Source organism: Anarhichas minor, unplaced genomic scaffold (assembly GCF_050575085.1).
Source record: "Anarhichas minor isolate MPS153535 unplaced genomic scaffold, ASM5057508v1 ptg000020l, whole genome shotgun sequence".
Taxonomy (NCBI): domain Eukaryota; kingdom Metazoa; phylum Chordata; class Actinopteri; order Perciformes; family Anarhichadidae; genus Anarhichas; species Anarhichas minor.
In genome coordinates this window covers 3,907,695-3,929,089 of record NW_027466466.1, presented here as the reverse complement: position 1 = coordinate 3,929,089, position 21,395 = coordinate 3,907,695, and the positions used below count along the sequence as shown (strand labels likewise).

General features: G+C 42.4%; 1 protein-coding gene across 1 annotated transcript in view; it reads left to right on the top strand.

Moving 5' to 3' along the window:
* Positions 1 to 21,395, top strand: part of ctnnbl1 (catenin, beta like 1) — a 46,434-nt gene that overhangs the window by 15,798 nt on the left and 9,241 nt on the right. The window contains exons 11-13 of the mRNA XM_076095444.1: positions 895 to 1,076; positions 10,018 to 10,115; positions 11,968 to 12,048. Of these exons, the coding sequence (XP_075951559.1) occupies positions 895 to 1,076; positions 10,018 to 10,115; positions 11,968 to 12,048 (361 nt within the window). The remainder of the gene's footprint in view (positions 1 to 894; positions 1,077 to 10,017; positions 10,116 to 11,967; positions 12,049 to 21,395) is intronic.

Genomic DNA, 21,395 nt, shown 5'->3' with positions numbered 1-21,395 from the left:
GGAAACAAATGCTTGTTTTATCTCATTTCGAGTTGCTTAGGTTTTGAGGTTTGATTGTGATAATAATTGGAAATAAGTAGTTTGGTTGAAGGCATACTCTGATTTTGTCATCGTTCAACTGTGAGTTGTGGGTAAGAGAACATTTTTGGACATTTCTCATATGTTCTCATACGCAGTATGCTGGACTCTGATGGGCTGACAGTATCAACACTGCTTGTGAGATTTGATCATTCAAATAATCACCTGAACTTCTGAATTGCCATAAGATTTAAGACTTAAATCTTAAGTAATCACTCGTGAAAAAAAGAGTCAAAAGAAGTATTTCACTCTGCGAAGCTGCTGTAAGAAACGTGCAGATGGAAATACAACAAGTGTAGCAGTATCAGTGGTGTTTGGGGACCTAAGCAACTATAAAATATGAATAGGACAGCTGCGAACAACGTCATCAAGGCAGTGCCGATTTGTGACAGAAATACAGAGTGAATGGTTTGACTTAAAGCTAGTTGCTAAAGAAACCTCTTACTTAAATCTGCTACAGGGAACTTTAATTTTGTTGGTTTTGGCGATCCCTTTGGACAAAAGCGAGCACCAGTCTCTTTAGAAAAACTCTTTACTGCAGCAGGGTCCGACAGACACAAGACAAGTACAGTAGGCAAGGTTTTTCTATTGCTCTGCGATAGCGACAGCCATGGCCAGAAGGCATTATGTATGCGTGTTGTCTGTCCGTACGTACGTCCATCCGTTCTCGTGATTGCGATATCTTAGGAACGCCTGGAGGGGATGTCTTCAAATTTGGCTAAAACACATTATTGCAAATATGCATGTTCTTCATATCTATTGTATTGAAACAATAAGTAACTCTGTCTTCGGCATTGTCTCCTCTTTCTGCTGCAGAGAAAAGAAAATGTCTCGAACCAGTGCGATGAAGGTCCTGGACCATGGGATGATTGGACCAGAGGGAGCAGATAACTCTCATAAGTTTGTGGACATCCTGGGCTTGCGGACCATCTTTCCTCTTTTCATGAAAACCCCCAAGAAGATGAAGAAAGCCACCGCTTCAGAGAAGGAGCATGAAGGTCAGTCGCTAATTAGAACAAGCTGGACAGCAGATGCAATTTGTTCATGAAAACAGCAATCGGCTGCAAACGTGTCACTCTGTGTTGACCTGGTGTCGTAGTGGGACCCGTCGGGCCAATCAGTGAAAGCTGCGGCGTGACATTATTGCAGTGTTTATTAATGAAATGCCATCGGCAGCAATTAAATGTGATAAACGGATCAAGGAAATAAACCAATAGAAATAACACCAACACGGTAGCAAGATACCGGTTGCTTGAAGTCAATGGCTTCCACACAAACACTGAGATTTTATTACGATGAATCTGGATTGCGGACGAGTTCAAGCACTGCAAAATTGGCAGCATTTGATTAAATAGTAAAATGCACTCATGCTTTGTAGAGGGTGTGAATCTTTTGGTATCTCTAGATACGATTTTGATTCTCGGGGTCACGGTTCGATTCAAAATTGATTGTCGATTCAGCGCATCGGGGCGCTAGCTACAGGATCTACTCCACTCTGCTCATCAAGGAGCTGTGGCAATTCATGGCATGAAAGCAGAGATAATATGTATGTCAGAGAATGTTTTTTTTTTTTTGATACATGCTAGTGCGGAGATCTGCACCTTTTCTATTAAATGTGTTTTCTGTTCTAAAGGTACAAATGTCCCTCAGTAGTAATACCTAGGTTATGTTGTAGCAAACATTTTTCAGAAGTTGTGAATCTAATCAGAATCTCACAGGATAAGAATCTGAATTTTTATCATGAATTTCTTTATTTTCCCACTGCTAATGCTTAGCTACATTTTAAGCTAGTCCATACACTCTACACACTTTGGCTTGCACATGAAGCTAAGCCGTGTGTAAAGGTGACAGGTGTCCGTGAAATATATTTCCACAAATTTGGAACATTGATCTCACAGAAAAATCTGTTCCTAGTCATGCAGTTTGTTTTTTCTATTCCAAACATGTACAGATTGAAAGGCTCCATGCGACATGTTATTGAAACTTTATAGCGTGCATATGATAATGCCTGAGGTGTTGATGGTGTAGATGTTGGGGCTTTCTAACACTCCAAATCTCATCATTTTGTTGTCATTTGTCCTGTAAAGAAACCGTTTGTTCGCTGACTGTGCTAATTTAAATGATTGCACTAATCACCACTGGTTCATTTCTCCTCCTCCTGGTTCTCTGCAACGTGCAGTCACACCCGTCTCACGCAGACACACTCCATCCTAATCTGCTCGTGTATCACGGTTCGCTGCCTCTTCGGCCTGTCAGTTTACACTATCAATCCAATCTTGATTGATTTTTTTCCTGCCTGCGCTCTCGGAACGCCTCTTGTCTCCGGGGGAGAAATGGGAAGAGCAAACGAGAGCCAGTGAGAGAGAAACGAAAAGGATGTCCACGTGATAGTGGGTGAGAGAAAAGAAACGGAGAAGAGAGTGAAAGAAAAAGAGGTAGAAACCCCGTCCATCTCTCTGCTCTTTGTTTGATTACCCACCTACCTAAACGTGGATCTCTCTCTCTCTCTCTCTCTCTCTCTCCATCTGTATTAATTAAGTTTGATTCATCCGGCGGGGCTTCCCAGCCCTGCAGCGGAGAACAAATTGTCTTCCATTGTGTCCCGTCTCACCCAGGGACCGGATGAATTAACCTTTGACCCCCCCTTGAGCAGCAGAGTAGGGAAGATAACCCGTCCTAACCGTTAAAGCTTCTCCCCCCGTGTGTTGAAGCCGCCGACAAGGCGGACACGCACTTAAAAGATGGGCTTTAAAAAGAGATGTGGAAATCCATCCCCAAGGATCTTTCTCTCTGTGAGGTTTGGCACGTGTGGTCCATCTTTGTGCTTGTTTCTCAACTAAAACATATCTTGAGAGGTACAATATGATGACATATGATGAGTGGTTATTTTGGAGAGGTGATTATCGGTACGATGCTGGCGTCCGCTGCTGTGTTTGTTGACACCTTCTGCTTGCAAAGGCAGTTTAGGATACTTCAAAGCCAACTATGTAAACTTGATTGTAATTTCCACATAAATATAGACTAATTCTTTACCAGCAAATATGTCCCAAGACATCTCGTAGCCCAGTTCCTGCAGACGGCTTGGCGTCTTGTCACCTCCAAATCACTAAACCAGGCATACTGGGCTGCGCTGTTATCAGCCGCACCGACACACAACCTAAACTTCAGGGAGAAACTAAAGCAAAGTGTCTGTTCTACGGTGTTCATTTGAATACATCCTCATGAAATCCTCATGTTCCATCTAAGACCACGCTCTCTGCATAATGTCTCCAAGCCAAGAGCAGAATTCCACACACAAATTCATAGATTTCTGAGACAGTGCAAGTAATCATGGATTGCAAGTTTGTTGATTCATAATCATGAACTAGAAGATTATGAAAATGAACTAGTCTCACAGTAGGGAAATTAGAAGTAAACAAGATGCATCAGCAAAAAAACAAGCAAGATATGATAAAAAGGTAATTGAACACTAACTATGCTATAAATAACAACAAAGTAAGAAATTTAGTATAATAGTAGAACGACTACATGGTTGATGTTTACATATATTTTTGGACCATAGGAATAATATATATATATATATGTAAATATATATGAATTTTTAATATTGACTTTAAATGGAAAAAATCAATGCCACCGTTTGTGCCGTCATGGCTGACCTTCACATTGTGTTCAGTGTTGCTAGTGGGTGCAACACCTACATCATCTAGCAGATCAGTCTGTAGTCTGCGTTTTTTCCATAATTAACTCAGCCCGTATAGGCTTTCCCATCATTAGTCTCACAGCTATAGGCGGGATGAGATGCCCGTCATAATATCAGGCGTATTGAGTGAACCCCTCTTTCTCAGGCGACTAATTGAAAATGCCGTGAATCGAGTGGTTCTCCAAAATAACACAATGACACTGGAGATTAATTAGCCATCGGCGGCTTCAAACAAAAGTAATTAGGAGGCAGAGACCTCTCCGTCCTCCTTACACTTAGCGCGGCCTCTCTCTCCCGCGCACTCCGCGGCTCTCCGTCACAAAACCTCGTCGCATAGATTGATCCCCGTGAAATCCTGTCTGAAATTGACACGCCGCAAATGACCGGGGATTGCCAGAGCCACATTGGCATACAGAGCGGCATAATTAATAGAGACATTGTAAGTGGACAGAAAAGAAGAAGAAAAACAACGACAAGAAATTGCATTTCTCCGTCCGTCGACATTCCTGTCACGACACTGCCGTTCACCTTGTTTTTAGGGTGTCAGTTTATTGTTGCATGTGCTCCGACATTACCACTTGAAACGAGGTTTCGTGTGATGGAAATTGGTGGCAGCCGGTTGTTATATTTAGGCGGCTAATGATGCGAGCGAGCGCGCGAGTGGGAGCAGGAGTAAACAGCTAATTTACACGGCGAGGCACAATAGTCATAGCTCTAAAGAGTGCTCTTTTTTCTTCATGTGCTCGGGCATGCGGTTATTTGTTTGGGGGAAAGAGAGAGAGCGAGAGAGAGGAGTGAGAACAGAGGCCTCTGTCGTTGATATGTTTTTGAATGCCACGCAAACAACTTAGAGTGGAGCGAATGCCCTCGCCGTGACCCTCATTCTCTAATGAAAGCACTCACAGAGGTGTAATGAGTGAGGCATGCTAGCAGAAAGAGGAATACCGTCACATTCTGTGGCCATGTAGTGGTGTCTGAAGTATGCAGTGAGGGGAAAAGATGAATAGAAGAGGCTCTTTATTAAAACTTTTCACCCCCTCAAATGATGGCAGTTTCATTACGAAGATAAAAGATGGAATTTTATGATTCAATTACTTTATCATCAGTATCCATCCTCTGATATTAACAAATGGAGATTTGGAGAACTACACAGCAGAATATATGAGACTAGATGTGAGTCTATCTGGATTTATTGATCAAACTTGCGTCAGACATTTCAGTCAAAAAGCAGAGACTCAAATGGAGCCCTCATTTGATCACCTCCCCTCCCAGCACCGCGCGCCTTCGGCTCAGATTGAGATCAGAAACATTTTACACGATTCAAGTTTGATTGTAATCTGTGTTGTCAGAGTCACGCTGCGTAATCCTATTATTAGTGTATTTCAGAGGGAGAGATTTGCCTTTTAGATCCCTGTGTAAAAATCTAATTAGCATCTTCACGTTCGGTCTTTCCTACTGGTGGAGATGGATCGCGTTCTATCTCTGCAAATTTACACTCTGACTAAATATACCGTGGTATATTTAGTTGCATATGAAAGCTTTTACACTTAAATATTCTGTTGACGACAGGATGTGTTCGACATTTAGAGGAAATGTAATGTGCAGGAAAAGTTTTAAGTCCAACTGGAATTGTATTGCGTACAGATCTAATCTGAGAACAATTAGAAAACCAAGAGGGAGATTTATAATTCATAGTTTTGCTTTAATTTGACAGAATACCGTTTCTGGTATCCGTCTATGAAAATGGAGACCTTTTTTTAAAATTAGAGTTGTTCTAATACCAGTATCAGGAATGCCTCCAGAACTGCCCAAAAGGCTAGATCGGGTATCGGCAAGTACGCCAGTCTATGCACCGACAACATTTCACATTATTGTATCATTTATGAGCTCATTAACGCCACACAGGGACATCAACAACACGTGTCGCTCCCCACCCGATCCGTACGTCCTGCGTGATCTGTACAGCACATGTGCAAACTGTGGTTAAACCCTATTTCTTCCCTGAAAAGGGTGCGTTATGAGCATCAATTCTCTTTAAAATCGTCAGGAGGAGAACTAGTTAACGTTAGCCGTTAGCCGTTAGCAGCCGGTGGGCAGCACAGTCCTGCTTGGCTAAATACTGGAGCTAACAACTATCAACAAGGTTCCATTGAGTTACATTATGGTGCGCTCATGGTCAATTGAGAAGAAAATAGTATCGGGTGAAGGTAAATTATAATTATGTTCCTTAAATATATGTTTTATATGTAATTAAAATCATGGTTCAAATGTAGTTTTGTAAAAAAAAAAAAAAATGTTTGCCAAACAAACACACAGTGCACCGCTAACATCAGATTGCAAAAAATACATGGAAATGATTTTTCACGACAGAAAGGCATGACTAATTCTCAGTTGGACCTAAACAGCTCAAACCTTTTGGTATCGGCCATTTTGAAAGTGGAACTTGTTTTGTACATAGACCAAAAGAAATGTGCGAAAAATGTTCCATCTGTTGTCCCAGAATATCTGTTAGAGAGGGGATAAAAGCGACCACACTGTTTAATGCAGTCCGGACTGGTGCACAGTATGTGGTGCTTCATTTAGTTCCCAGTGCTGGAAAGTGAATTACTAAATATGTAGTCATTTGTTCAGCGTTCTACTTTCAGCCTTCTGAGAATTCAGTTCAATTTGGAGAGCTGCCCCGCTGGCTCTTTTCACCACAATAACTTTTCCAGGAGCCTTTTCAAGTATTCAGGAACTCTTTGTAGCCCGGGAGCCATTAGGGTGAAGATTACCGCGTTAAACGTAGTGTATTGATCAAACACAATGTCTGAGTGTAAGTAAGCAGTGAGGGTCTCTAGTATTCCTATAGAGACGAAGCATGACTTCAAAAGAGCAACATAAAGAAAGAGAAACTAGGCTCATTTGAACTGTCTAAATGTAGGTACATATAAAGCCGATAAATAAAACACTCTCGTCTAACCTCTTTGGTACCTTTTATTCTTCCCATTGTACACTACTGGTGTACTGTACTGAAGATTTTGTTATTTGCATTGACTTTGCTTACCTACGCTAAATGATGATGAAAATGACAATAATGTGTACACCATATGCAGCTACTATGTGTCCCCTCCTTTCTGAGAGTTCAGAGCCAGAGTTCCTTCTGTCTCTACAAACCCCTGAGAGGTTCACCCGTGGTGCTGGAAGGCTGATTGCTCTCCCCGGGGCACAGTTAGTCCGCTCTCTCGGCGAAGCACCAGCGGTCTGTTCTCCACTTGTTATTCAGAACTACGCAGCGCTTCCTTCAGCTGTCAGTCAATCCGCGAAATCCAGGCCACTCAGGGTTATTTGCATGTTAACTTAGGGCTCTGGATCCCCGGAGGTAAAGACGTGGCAGGCGGCGAATGATTAGTGGAGAATGAGTGAACGCCAGCATTTGGACATGCATAGTGCATTTCTGAATGCAAATGTCCCTCGAACAAAAGGTAGTTCCAGGTTTCAAGGATTCATGGATAATTGATTGTCATTATGCAACAAAGGGCTGCACAATGAAATGCAGTAGAGAAGAAAAACAAGACGGAACAAAAACAGCAGCATTCCTGTAGTGTTTTTGTTTTTGCATCAGGAGGAACATTGTCAACCAACTTTGACTAGGTGATGGGTGGGTGTTTATGCATTTCCTTTTGGAGGTGCCAACTCCAACAACACCATGTAGCTATTGCATTCACCATAAAATGCTCCCTGTGAATTATACATTCCACGTTTCTTCATGGACCCTTTTTTCTGCCCAGGTGTCCACAGCTGCTCCGTGCATCAAACTCATGAACTTACATTTCCAGCTGTTCTCGTCCGACACTCAGAAGAGCGATCGTCAACCTTTGGCGCCATGTACATGTAAATGATTCCCTGTTTTTAAACTCAACATTTAAGTGTGACGCAAAGCATGTAAATGAAGTATTGATTGGACACCTTTCTAAAAGGCTCATTTACGCAGCCCTGCCCTCCGCGTGGTACCCAAGATATAATCCTGCCTCCACCCCTTGACGGATCTCAGTGGAGAGTTTTAAACTCTTTGGATTGAACGTTCCGCAGCCGGCGATCAATAGCCTCCCCGGCAGGGTGCGGAGGTGGCGACATCAATTACCACTCGGATCGAGTTGATAAAGTAGCGTCCTTTCGGAAATGGCGGTTAGCCTCCTTGTCATTGTGTACAGGAAATAAGGTTGCGTACATTAAAATAAGGGGACCTAGGACTGAAACTACCTGGTGTACAACCAGAACACACCGTTATAACTACATGTAATACCAGTCAGACAGTCTGTGTTTTACAGTTTACAGTTTTTGTAATATTCACAGACAATAGTGACTCTGACGGACACTATTAAACAAAAAAAAAACCTTTGTTAAGCCTTAATTTCCCCTTGCAAACACACCAAACACCTTCATCCAAATCAAGTTGTTTGTGTTACAGCCTTGAATCCCTTAATTTGAGCATTAATTGTAAAAGTAAAAGAAAAAACGAAACCCCTTAAAAGTACTTTCAAGTACAGTACACAGTACACTATCTGGTACCACTTTTACTCTGGATTATCGTAACTGTTTAAGGGCGTTCTGAGGGACTACAGCCATGCTAGCAGCTCTGTGAAACTGAACTTATGAACAGCTGCTGTGAGCTAAATGCTAAAGTCTGCATGCTGTTGCGCTCCCGGTGACAATGTTGCCGAGCTGATGTTCAGCTGGTATGATGTTTATCTTGTTAAGCAATCTTACTTTAGCGTGTTGGCATGCTAACATTTGCTAAAAACTAAAGTGCAGCAGAGGCTGATGGGAAAGTCATTCGATCTGCAGGTGCTTGGTCATGAACCAGAGTAAAAAAAGTTTGACCTGATGATGGAGCTGCACGAAAAGCTGCGGGATCACCAAACTTTTTTTTACAAGCAGAACATGAATATACCAAAAATATCATCCTGCTTTAAAAAAAGCCGGATGATCTCCAGTAGGCCTCGTCCTCTGGGGACCATGACATTCACTGGCTAAATATTTGAGGGTCATGCGGAGGAGTTTTGGTTGAAGTAGAACAGAAGAGTTTCAAGAGCAGTAATTCCATTTATGTCGGCTTTTGGTAGGATATATGTTCCAATGGCCCTTCTTTCGTCTCCAGTGTGTTTTATATTGTCTTTCTGTGTATTTCCCTGCCTTTTTGTGCTGCCAATCACCTTCACGATGTTGATGGCGATGTGTTCATTCTGTAAGATTTGGCGGTGGCAGGTGTTGAGTTTCCTCAGCCTTCAAGTCTTGTGAGAAAGGGCGCTGCGGGTCGTAAGGAATTGCACAAAGGGAGCCGACAGCGAACGCGACCCCTTTTAAAAGAAGCAGAAATGGGATTGATTCTTCTGCTCTTGTTGCTTAGCAACTGCAAAGCCTCGATGAGAGAGGATATTGACCTCTTGTTGATAAAGTCCAATTACATTTACTCCCCACTCTGTATCCAGAGGTTTTTACAGTGTCATATTCTGTGTGCAGAGTGTATTGTTCATTCACTATAATAGATAAATATTACACTAGGATTGTCTTCTGCTGGTGCAGCCTGTGAGCAAGAAGGCCTTTGAATGAGATTAGACATCTTGCATCGCATGAATTGGGTTAACAATGGCACTCAATGGGACTAACTAGCTTTCGTCGCCGATTTAGTCAATTAGCATATTTTTAGACCTCCCCCCCCTCGCTAAATGGCCCCAGAGCGGCCAAAGACACATTTCTAATGGGAGAAATGTAATTCAGCCACAGCCAGAACTGTTACGCATGTTCTAGCATGCCCTAAAAAAATGAAAATTGATTTCTAAATTTCATTAACATTCACTCTGAGGTCTCTCTGTATCCATGGTGTAACTGCAAATCGTGTGCTAATCGATTTCTCTCCGTCTTTATTTCTATCTTTGTGGGTGCTGTGGCTGTGAACGATCAGGTCTTCTTGTGTTTACTGTTATTTAACCGATGAGCGTAACAGCAGCCCGTGTGTTAGTTAAAGCACACGCACCCTGTCGGGTTTACCAAAAAAAACACAGTGAGCTCTTTCACGGCGAGTTAACGCGTAGGACCGGGGTTCTCAACCGCTGCTTATGAAGGCCCACTCCTGATGGCTAAAACAAAAAGTCAGAGGGCCGCTAATTCGAATAAACATTTCATAAAAACGTATAAACGTGTTTGAGATGTACACTATGAAGTTTTGTCTTTAAGTCTCGCTTTACTCTCCGTAGAACACGTCTGCTCCATCATCGCCTCCATGCTGAGAAATCTCAAGTCCCAACAGAGAAGCCGACTCCTCAACAAGTTCACAGAGAACGACTGTGAGAAGGTGAGCTTTCACCGTCTTCTGACCGTTCTGCTCTTTTCTCCTTCTTTCTCCTTCACTTTTCTATCTACTGTGTTTTGATTGCCAGCAGATCGTTTCATCAGGAATGCCTAAGCTGAGGTGTTTGTGTGTCATACATTATGTTTTGGTCACAGGGTCTCTCTGAAGTTACTGGAATCACAACAGGTCCTAACACCTTTTGGTATTTCACATAAGAGAATTACTTTTTGTGATCTTTTTAGCTGGTTTGAATGTGTCGCAGAATAAATGTGAATATCCGAGGTGGAACCTTTCCATGGAAATGAATGGGGAATAGAATGGGAATATGGGGATAATATATGAATACCAGGTCATATGGAGATAGTCACTAACCTTTCAGCATATTATAAGCAGACATAATCCATTATTCTCTGCCAAACAAATTCATTCATTTGTCAAATACATACAGCAAGGTAATGGGGAAAGGTACTTTGAGAATTTGGGCCAAAAATGAGGGCTGTGTGCAAATTTAGGGTTTAAAGTGAAACACAAGTTTATTGCAACGATTCCAGCTTCTCAAACGTGAAGATTTGCCGCTTGCTTTCACCGCCGCTTGCTTTCACACATGCTAGTAAATGAAATGTCCTTTGGGTTTTGGACTCGTATGCGGACAAAAATAGCAATTTAAGGACACGACTTTGGGCTCTGGGAGGATCTCTGATGACCCTTTCTCTCTACCTTCCCATGTCTCAGAGACATAAAGATAAATCACTGACTTGGGAAAATAATCAGCATATTAATGGACAATGCTTGTTTGTGAAAACAATATTTTGTGTCTTTTACATAATGTTTTAATGAATACCCTTTTATCTTTAATTAATACTTTTAGACTCTTCGTTATCTATTGGTAACTTAAAATTAATCCTATTTTGGACGTCAATCAGGCAGCTTGTCTTTTTCCTGTATGTTTTTAAGACCCAAAAGTCCATGCCTCAACTTTTATGATCAAATGGATGTTAAAGGAAATCAATATGTTGCAAACTATGCCGTTACCTTCAGTGTTTACTCACACTAGTTTCCCTGTGGGCAGACCTCGCTGTCTTCTTGTACGTGTTTATCAAAACCACTTACTTTGTATAAGCAGGCTTCTAAAGACGTATGATATACACGTCATCACATATACAAGTAAACAAATCCCCAGATAGAAAATATGTTTATCATAAAATGACTATTTCTGAGTGTGTATCATTCTAATCCTATTGTTATCAGAGGAAAGACGCTGACATTTGTACAGCAGGTTAAATACATTCAGGTCCCTTAGTCAGTGACTGCACCGCTCTGAACCTGTGTATACTGAGATCTGCCACACGTTACAGAACTTGACGAAGCGATTGAAATATCATGCCGGACACCACAGCTGCCATTTCTCCCACAATTCCCTCTCACATGTGCAAAAAAAATGCTTCGTATTCGGTGCGCTCCTCGAGGCCATTTTAATAGGACGCCTGACCTTTGATGTAGAAAACGGCCTGTGGCGCAAATCAAACGCGGACGTCTTCTTCACCGCTAAGCCGTCTTCATTTCCGTCATCCACACCCTCGGTTATTTGTTCGTTATTCGGGGATGCTTGATGTCTCTGGCTATATGGTAATACAACGAATTAGATTCTTAAAAATTGTATCCGTGCCTTGTCTTTGTTTTCCCCTTGATAGACCCTCCCCTCTTAAACCGTGAATGATTAATGTGAATATGTTTCTTGTTGTCTTGTTGCTTTCTCTCACTCTCTCTCTCTCTGCCTTCCTCCGTATCATTCTCTCTCTCTCTCTCTCTCTCTCCGTCTGCCTCCGTTTCATTCTCTCTCTCTCTCTCTCTCCAGGTTGATCGACTGATGGAGATGCATTTTAAGTACCTGGAGGCTGTTCAACAGGCCGACAAGAGGATCGAAGGAGAAAAACATGTAAGCATCACTCCTTTTCCTTCCCCCCATCCTCTCACCCTCCCTCCACCTCTTGGTGCTGTCTCGTTTACACTGGCTTTATATCGAGCGGCTTGTTGGATGGATGGATTCACACGAAACACTGAGGTTTTTAGATTTGCTTTGTTGACTTCAAATGAAATGCCATCAAAGAGTGGTGATGTTGTACACTATGTTTTTTGGTATTTTAGACTCTGAACTGATTGTAGCCTGAGAGATCCTCGCCCAAACCTGATCTGAAACCGACCTCCACCAGCCATAGACCAGATCAGACCTGTAAATCTAAATCAATCGGTTCCTTCCAAAAAAGTCACCCCACATTTAGTTTCAATGGACCTTTCCCTAAGCCCCGCCCCCACTCTGTCAAGCTGTCGGAGCTGATGTGGAGCCCACACTGTCACTAACTAGCAAACGGCCAATTCCTCCATCACCAAGTCAGTGACAACAGCTTTTAAACGTCCCATACTGTTTTTGCCCCCCCCATCTAAAATTCCCTGATGGTCTCTTATGATAGGAGAGAATGGAAAAGTGCAGAATTGCCCGCTGCAGCTGATGTATAACTGACCACTGACCACTGCTTCAGAGGAAATCTGAGATGAAATGTCTAAGAAAGGCAGGTGTGTAGTGTGCTACACTGTATTATATGACACAAACGGGGGGAGACGTGGAGAGAGCGAGAGAAACGCGTTATTTTTCCCGTCTAATTTTCTCAAATTCTTCCCGTTTTTTAATGAGTAACACAGCAGCTCCAGTCCTTGCGGCTGACATCTCCTCACGTACAGCCCTTCCTCTTCTTGCAGGATGTTTTCACACTTGCAGTTCCGAAGCTCCTCACTTGCAGCTCCTCTTCAACCAATATTCCACATTCAGCAGCAGAAAACACTTTCTTTCGCACTTTTCCTGACTGTCAAAACATTCTGGCATCAGATTTTACTCCGAGTCACTTCATGCAAATCAGAAGGAAGCGTGGCTGAGCTCGTTAACGCTCCGACCGAAAACGGCGCCGTGTGAAATGATTCGTGTGTTGAACTTGTGTTAAAAAGGGAGGTAAACGACAGAGTTCAGCTACTCGTGTAACAAAACGTCTGCACATACTTGATTGACAGGCAGAAGTTGAGCCTCGCACGGGATCTCTTTAACCACTTCAACACTTAACCTGACGGCGGTTTAAATATGGTGATACTTGGTCAGTGTTGTCGTCATCATGAGCTTTGTTCTCATTTTTAATGAAGGGTCCTGGTCCCCTCTGTATCAGCGGGTGGAAACGTCCACTGAAGTCATTTAGTCTGCTATTGAGTCACACTGTCTCTCAAGCAGTTTAATTACAACAAAAGCAGAGAGGCTGTGACACTCTCACTTGACTACAAACTGTGCAATGAGCATTAATAGTGTTGTGAAATTATAAACAGAAAATGGCACAAGAGGAATCTAATGGAAAAAAATCAAATCAATTGAACAGTTACCTTCTATTAGAATTGTCTGCTGACGATCCCAACCGACAATCATGGTTGTAATAAATGTAAATCATGTTAAAGATGTTCAGATATCCGAACGCACATCTCCGTTATAAAGGGTCGGGAGGTGTGATCAGAAGGTCGTCTCTTCATGGCAGATAAGATGTGCAGTTCCACACCGTGTCACATCCAAAGCCACGAGGGGAAGGGACCACAAACCCCCCAAAAAAACCATCACACTCCCGCTGATAACAATATGACAGATTACAGAGGAATGGAAAGCTTGATAGCTGTGTGTGATGCGAGGGCCCTTTTGAGCTGCCTGCGTGTACGTGTGCGTGTGCATGTCAGTGTGTTGAGCTGTGGGCCAGACGGACTGATGGAGGGATACAGATAGAAGATAAGTAGCCAGGGAGGGAGGGGGAGGGAGAGAGAGCATCCTGTGCTCAGGAAAGCAGGAAGATGAGAAATAATGCAGATGGAGAAACTGTAAATATCCGCACAGGAAGTGCAGTTAAAAGAAGAAGAGTGGAGATGTAGAATTTGAGGGAGGGAGGGAGGTGTGGATGGAGACAGATATGTGTGGGAGATCCCTATCTAAAGATGAAGATTAATTTCTCAGACAGACATCGTGGCGGGATTGCCAAGAAAAGGCCAGACAGTTTGACATTTTCTCTCCCTCCCTCTCTTTCTCTCTTTTTTTTTTTTCCCCCCCGTCTTCTTCTGTTGCTCCCCCACCTCCTCCGGGATGGCGGAGGCATGACTTTGTGATACCCTGGGTGATAAGAAACCCCGTCTGCCGCTATCGTTGAAGCCACGCTGTCGGCCTTCCCCTAGTTCAGAGCCGTACTGTGAGCCAGTATGACACGGACAAAAAGGTCTGTCTTTTCACCCGACCACGTTTTGTTTTTGTTCTTGTTTTTTTTTTATTTTTCATACTAGGTCGATTTATGTTTTCCATTCACCCGATTTCTAAGCATATATTAAGAAGGTTTGTGGTTCTTGCTTGGTATTTCTTTGTAGTTTTCCTTTTATTTATTGTGTGTTGGGTCTTAAATGATACTGTAGCACATTAAAGATTGGGTTTCTCTCCCCAATGGCTTGAGCTGCGGGTTCATTCCTGCTGGTACAACTCTAATACTGACAACACCCAGATGATACTGTAAGTCCGGGTGCGAATCGCAGCTTCCACCGAACGTCTCCTCTCATGTTAAAATAAGGCGATAAAGACGCCAACCCAGTTCTGTCCGGTGCCTCAGCCCAATCGGCTGCCGTCAGCAGCGGCGTTTTATCTCTCTCTGCCCCCCCCCCCCCCCCCCCACCCCCCTGTTAAGCCTGTTTTTAAGGGGCGGTAAGCAAAATGTTTTTCCTCCGCAACATATTATCCACAGATTTCTCAGGAGAAGAGCAAAGGAAAAAAAGCTGCTGCTGCTTTTTCCTCCCCGTCTCCAGCGCGGCGGTCCCTTTTAATAAGCTGCTTATTTTCCTCCCACCTTAGTATCTCTCCTCACTTTCTCTCCTCACGATTCTCTCCTCCTCCTCCCTTAAAGCTGCGTTTTCCATCCCTCTTTATTTCCGTGTACTGTTTTTCTCCCCACATGTGGTCTCCTTTCTTTTCACACTCTCCTTTCTTTTTGTTGCGTCCTCCCTGCTTCTTTTACTTGCTTGTGAGCTCACTCAATCACATATTTTCTTCTTTTGAGTCCTTTCTTCTGCGTCTGTTAATTCTCCTCCGTTGCTTCCCGTCTTTCACATCGTCTCCTCTGGCCTCCTCCCCTCCCATCAATCCTTCACACCTTCTCTCTGTCCTTCCTTCCAGTTCTTCTCTCCCTCTTCCCCTCTAAAGCAACTGCTTTCCCTCGTCCTTTTCCACCTCTTTTTCTTCCAAACCCTCCCTTCCTGCTCTCAGCTTGTTGATAACAGCTCTCTGAGATTGATGAAGCTCAGCAAAACATGGCCAAGGCCGACCTCAATACTGTAAAATGCCCGAGTGCACCTTGCTAGTGCCTAAGAACCCAGTCGCTCGGTGTGTGTGTGTGTTTTGTATCTACTGGGCTGTAGCAGGAGTGTACAGCAGAGATGGCCTGGTTTAGCAATGCTGACAGTAGGCATTTTAAGTCTGTGCTAAGTTGGAACTGGTTTTGCACCTTGATGGGATATATTTAGTTTTCTTAGAATAAATTCTCTCTCCCTCTCCTCCTCTCTCTGTTTTCTTCAATTAAAGACAACAGATCACCATTCAATCATTTGCTGAAAATGAAGCAGTGGAACAGCAACGCTAAGAAACAAACGTACTGATCCTGCAGTACAAACATAGGCTGTATATGAGAAGTGGACGTGGTGACCATGAAGTCACCCATTGGTTTGTGGACTGCTGTTTTGAAGTCTTGGGGGTTTGCTATTTTGGCCGTCACCAGAAGTGACCGTATTTGGACTAGAGGGTAGAGCTGGGGAGGGATACACATTGCTGCGACCTCTATCTATATAGACAGGTTGCCGTAGAAGTGACCTGTCAATCACGAGATAGCCACTCCCTACCTTGCTTTATGGTCTATTTGACTCTAAATGGAGCATCATTTACTGAATGAACATCATGCTGTATTGAAGAAGACTTGAAACTAGAGATTGAGACCATAAACCCATGTTTACAATGTTTACTGAGGTAATAAATCAAGTAAGACGTAGGGTAATTTTCCCATAGACTTCTATACAATCAGACTTTTTGCAACCAGATATTAAAAAGACAAATACAACTGATTGACAAAAGAGCTGTGACACTGTTTACGCAATAAAAGCACCTGATGTCCATTAGAAAGAATGCAACTTTGAGGCACTTACGCATCTGCTTCACTTTTCAGACTCAGAGACTACGACCACTTCTTTTATACAGTCCATGAGCGTAGCCAAGGCATTCTCATTTGGACCGTCTTATTTCCAGTCCAGTCCAGTATTGACACCGAGATGCCTGAAAATGTCTGAGTCCTCTTCTTAAAGAACCGTAGAGCGGTTTATTTAATATATATTCTACGAATTATGTTCACATGTAAAGTTTTTTTGTAAAACCGTAACGTTCTTTGCAACACAAAGTTGTCCTTTATTAATGCATCCCTTGACAAACAGCAGAGAGGCTGCTAATTCTTGAGGGCATTGTGATTAGGGATCGTCTGATTTCTCCAATATCAAATCTGTTCCCTGAAACTGATATAGGAAGCCTATTGAACCTGCTCATCAAATCTGAGTTAATTCCGATCCCTTATTGAATCCATTTAGGTTCAGCGTTCAACTTTTGAAGAAACTAAAGTTATAAATAAATACAACTTAAAAGTAGCCCATCGACTTGCATACTGAGATCATTCTTCACTTGAGACGATGTATCACTCTAATTGTGTTGTGGGCACCACTCACGGTGTTATAGAGTGACGCCTCTTCCCTCACAAAACATCTTTGTCGGAGTACAGACATCAGCTGCAGAAAAAGAGCGATTTAACCAGAAAACATACCAGTTTTATTTTGACCTGCCGTCAAGTAGCTCTCGGACTTTACATTACCTAGCGACAGCTGATGTGACCTGCAGTCAGCGACGTTTGTCAGTGAAACCGGTGAAAGCGAACAGTTAGCGCTAGCTAAATGTTTATAACACTACTCTTTGCTAATAAGAGAACAGAGAGATAGAAGATAGAACAGATTTTGTTAATGGGGAGCTCAGTAAATCTGTCTGTTTTGTATCAGAACCCAAAGTCACCGAAACAGTTTCAGCAAAACGATGATAATCATTATGGAGGTAGGATATGCATTAGACCGCATTAGCATACATCTCGCCTTTGTGTCACTTATCCAAGTTCACCAGTGTGGCGTCTTCTTTCCCACCTTGAGAACTTGTAGTTTAGAAAGTTGTAGAGGCTCGTTAACCCCCAAACGGCCACAAGGGGGCAACAACGAGCCCGTTCCACACTCCAAAACTAACTCTGACAAGCCACACATTAAGTGAGATTAATGTTTAATCTAAAGTGAAGCAGCTGAAGCTAATTTGCCCCCCCCCCCACCCCCACCCCCATGGACCCACCTACAAGGTCCACCCACCACAGTTTCAAAAAATCTTGTGGGAAACACTAATGTATAGCGCAATATAAGCTGAGCTTTAATAGTGAAAGACTCTATATTGCAGACCCTTTCCTGTCCCTAGTCTTGCATCCCACACTTTAAGATAGGCGCCTATGGCTGGGTAATTAACTGAGAAGTGCAGGCAAGTTTCTCTGCTGAACCACAGAGACTGCAATCATGTGTAATTTGTATGTTTGAAACCATACCATTTTTGGAGTAGTTTTTTTTTTTTTTTGCCGTATGTTGGTGGTTTTGAAGGGAGCTGTCAGATTCCAGTAATAAGAATGAGTCCCCAGGTTTCTCACTGTCCAGCTGAGTTCAGCACGGACCGGATGACGTGGTGTCCTCCTCCACCTCCCTCCTGGTAACGCTGCTGTGCTTTTGTTTTTATTTGCTTCGCCCCACTTTGTGAACAAACTCTTAATTGATGTGCGCCCCAGAGCACAGGGCAGTTCTTTATTACTTGGAGATTATCATAACTTGAAAATCAGTATGTTGCCTCTAGCGCTCTCGCAAAGTTCTGTTTTTTTTGTTTGTTTTTTTTCCCCCTGAAAGTTTACCTCATTATCAACCTCTGTATCTCTCTTTTTAATGAGGATATCTAACTTCTATCTTTGTGGTATTTGCGTTAGCAATAAAGAGCATTACGTCCTACACACACACGCACACACACACACACACACACACACACACGTGCACACACACGGTCACAGTGGGTTTCTGCAAAGTGCTGATAAAGAAATCACTTTAATTCTGCATCCAAGCATCCCAATGGAAAAGAAAGCACAGGAATAACAACCAGCCACACACACACACGCGCACGCACACACACACACACACACACTGCCTCATGCACAGGAAGGCAAACACGTTCTCTCATACACACAATCGTAGAACATTGCCACGCATTCGAACACACACTTATATAAAAGGTCCTCGTTTAAAGACACACATATTTCTTATTCACGTATCACACACGGGCACAAACACACGGTTTCTAATATGCACACGCACAGTCTTCCATAAATCATACCACCCCACGTGCACAAACACACGTGCCGCCGAGTTACAGTAAAGGGACTGGGACGGGAAATCGCTGCTTATTACTTTGTCTGTACTGTAGCCGTGCTGCCGGGCTCCCCCGAGGTTGCAGTAATTGACTTGTCCGATCCCTCCTTTCAACACGTTATTCTTCCCTCCGCTGCTGCTTCTTGTCCGGTGTTTGCCAGAGGGACCGAGCTGCCACACAAAAGATATTGGCCGCCGTGTCCAAACTCATGGGTGGACAAAAAGTCTGCCGCTGTTAATGAATACAGCCCACGCGGCACCGTGTCGGCTCCGGCTTTTTTAATATCCTTTTTTAAATGTCCGGCTCCGCTGCTCACCATGATGAATATATAATGCACCTATCATCTGTTTAACCCCCCCGTACACATTCAAAGGTCCGGCTTGATTCATCATGTGCGTCGAACATCTTTGCTCGGTTCCATTATGGCGAGGCTCCCCGGGGGGGGTGCAGTAATTGACTCGTCTAAGACCTCATTTGAAAATGTTTTACTTTCTGTCTTTTCCCTTGACGAGTCCACTCTAAAGTAGCTAAGAGGGCAAAGTTATTTCTGCTGTCGAGAGTTACTAAAGTAAATGTCCCGCGGTTGGACCATTTAAAACGCTTTGATGGGCACAAAACTCCTCTTGAATCAGCAGTTTATTAACAACATCATCTAACACCGGTTGATACCCGGCTAGACAACATACCAGAGTGGTTTTATCCCGTCTCAATCAAACAGTCTCTTCTGTCACACGTTTAAGACCAACTGTAATTGTCTCTCTCTCTTTGGTCTTCCGTTGCTGATGTCATGACTTCGCTTGCCTTGATAAGCCACACTCGCACACCAGGACATTAGAAACTGTATGCTGAACATGTTTTGGGTCTGTTCTCTGGTAAATCTCTCCCTTTAGAGGCAGAGCTGCTGAAGCACTCAGCACTATATTAGTCTCTGCCAAGTTGATACCGAGGAGGCGTGTCCCCGTCCTGAGCTCTACTTCCTCTTCCTCCTCTGATATTTCTTCAACATGTTGCTCCCGGGCAGATTCTTTGTGTGCACTAAATAAACTAAACCGTCTCTGACTGGATGTGAGATGAAAAAAATCATCATGTTGATTTGGTGCTTTATTCCTTTATAAGACATCAGGAACATGATTTATTTCTTTTTTGCTGGATTCACTGAAGGTTAACCAGGTGAATCCAGGTGGAAGCTGTTACTTTCTTATGGTTTCACTAATTGTATCCTCAGTCATGCAGCGCATGTGTAGTAGACTCACACATCGCTGTCAGATGAACCCCTGTCACTGACATCATGTTCCAAATGTGTTCATTTCTATTTATTTTTAGATTGGATGCTAAGTAACACTACAAGGAGGGGAGATATATATATATTTATATATATATATATATATATATATATATATATATATATATATATATATATATATATATATATATATATATATTATATATATATATATTACATATATATATATATATATATATATATATATTATATATATATATATATATATATTATATATATATATATATATATATTACATATATATATATATATATATTACATATATATATATATATATATATATATATATATTACATATATATATATATATATATATATATATATATATATATATATATTACATTTAATTGAATTGTCAATGTTTAGTTTGGGTTTGACAAGTTTGCATTCACACTCCTACCACTTAGTACCACGGAGTAGCAGATGCTGGCTCTTTTAACAAATAAACACAGGGGTGTGTGTTGCACTGTGTGTATATGCGCATGTTGTTTCTCACTCGTGTATTGTGTCCTACCATTAAGGCGTACTTCCTGTGCTTTGCATCTTAGCTGAAGTTGACTTGTGATATTTCTGTAACTTTGCCTTTATTGACTCTGAATAATGAGCAGAGTTGTCCTGGAAACTGAGATCATCTTTTCTTTTCCTGCAGTAAAGAGAGGAAACACGTAGCTTTGTTTGGTGCATCTTTAATGCGTGCTAGTTGACAGCAACAAGGCCAAACTTTGGGACTGTTTTACAATGCAATGTCTCTCCTCGCTTTGTAATATTACAGAATTATTGGGCCAGTGTTTCTACCCAGAGGACACGGAGGAGAATGCTCTACATATTAAAGAATGTTGTTTAATTATCTACATTGCTTTGCATCTTTAATAAGCTACAGTTGACGTTGAACGGTAGGACTTTGTTCCTGAAGTTGTCTGCTTGTCGTCTCTTCTCCCAGGATGGAATCAGTAAAGCAGGATGGCGTCCTGCTTTCAGGACGCAGCGTCGCTACAGTACGAGTGGAGTCGTACTGTCGCGCTCGGGAGATGTCCTTTCGATTGAGTCGTGTTAATGAGCTGAACTTCACAGCTATAATTGGGTTTTATGGTGTAATTGATCTTTAAGGACAAGGCCTTTTGAAAGCTTTAATTTTCTCTGAGATTAAATCATTGGGATGTAAATGTCATGTGTGGTACCCTTTAGCTCGACGCTGAGAGCTATTTGTTTTCATTAGGAACGGTTTGAAAAGTTGCCCTTTTTCTTGATTTACTGTGTCACATACTGAAGTATCTATTAGTTTTTGTGTTTTTTGGGCTATCTTCTCTTACACTGCAACAGACATAGAGATACGTTATTGCATGAACACGGTACAACTTCAGTATGTATGCTAAATGTGTCAGTGAGGTTTCTTTCTTTAAAC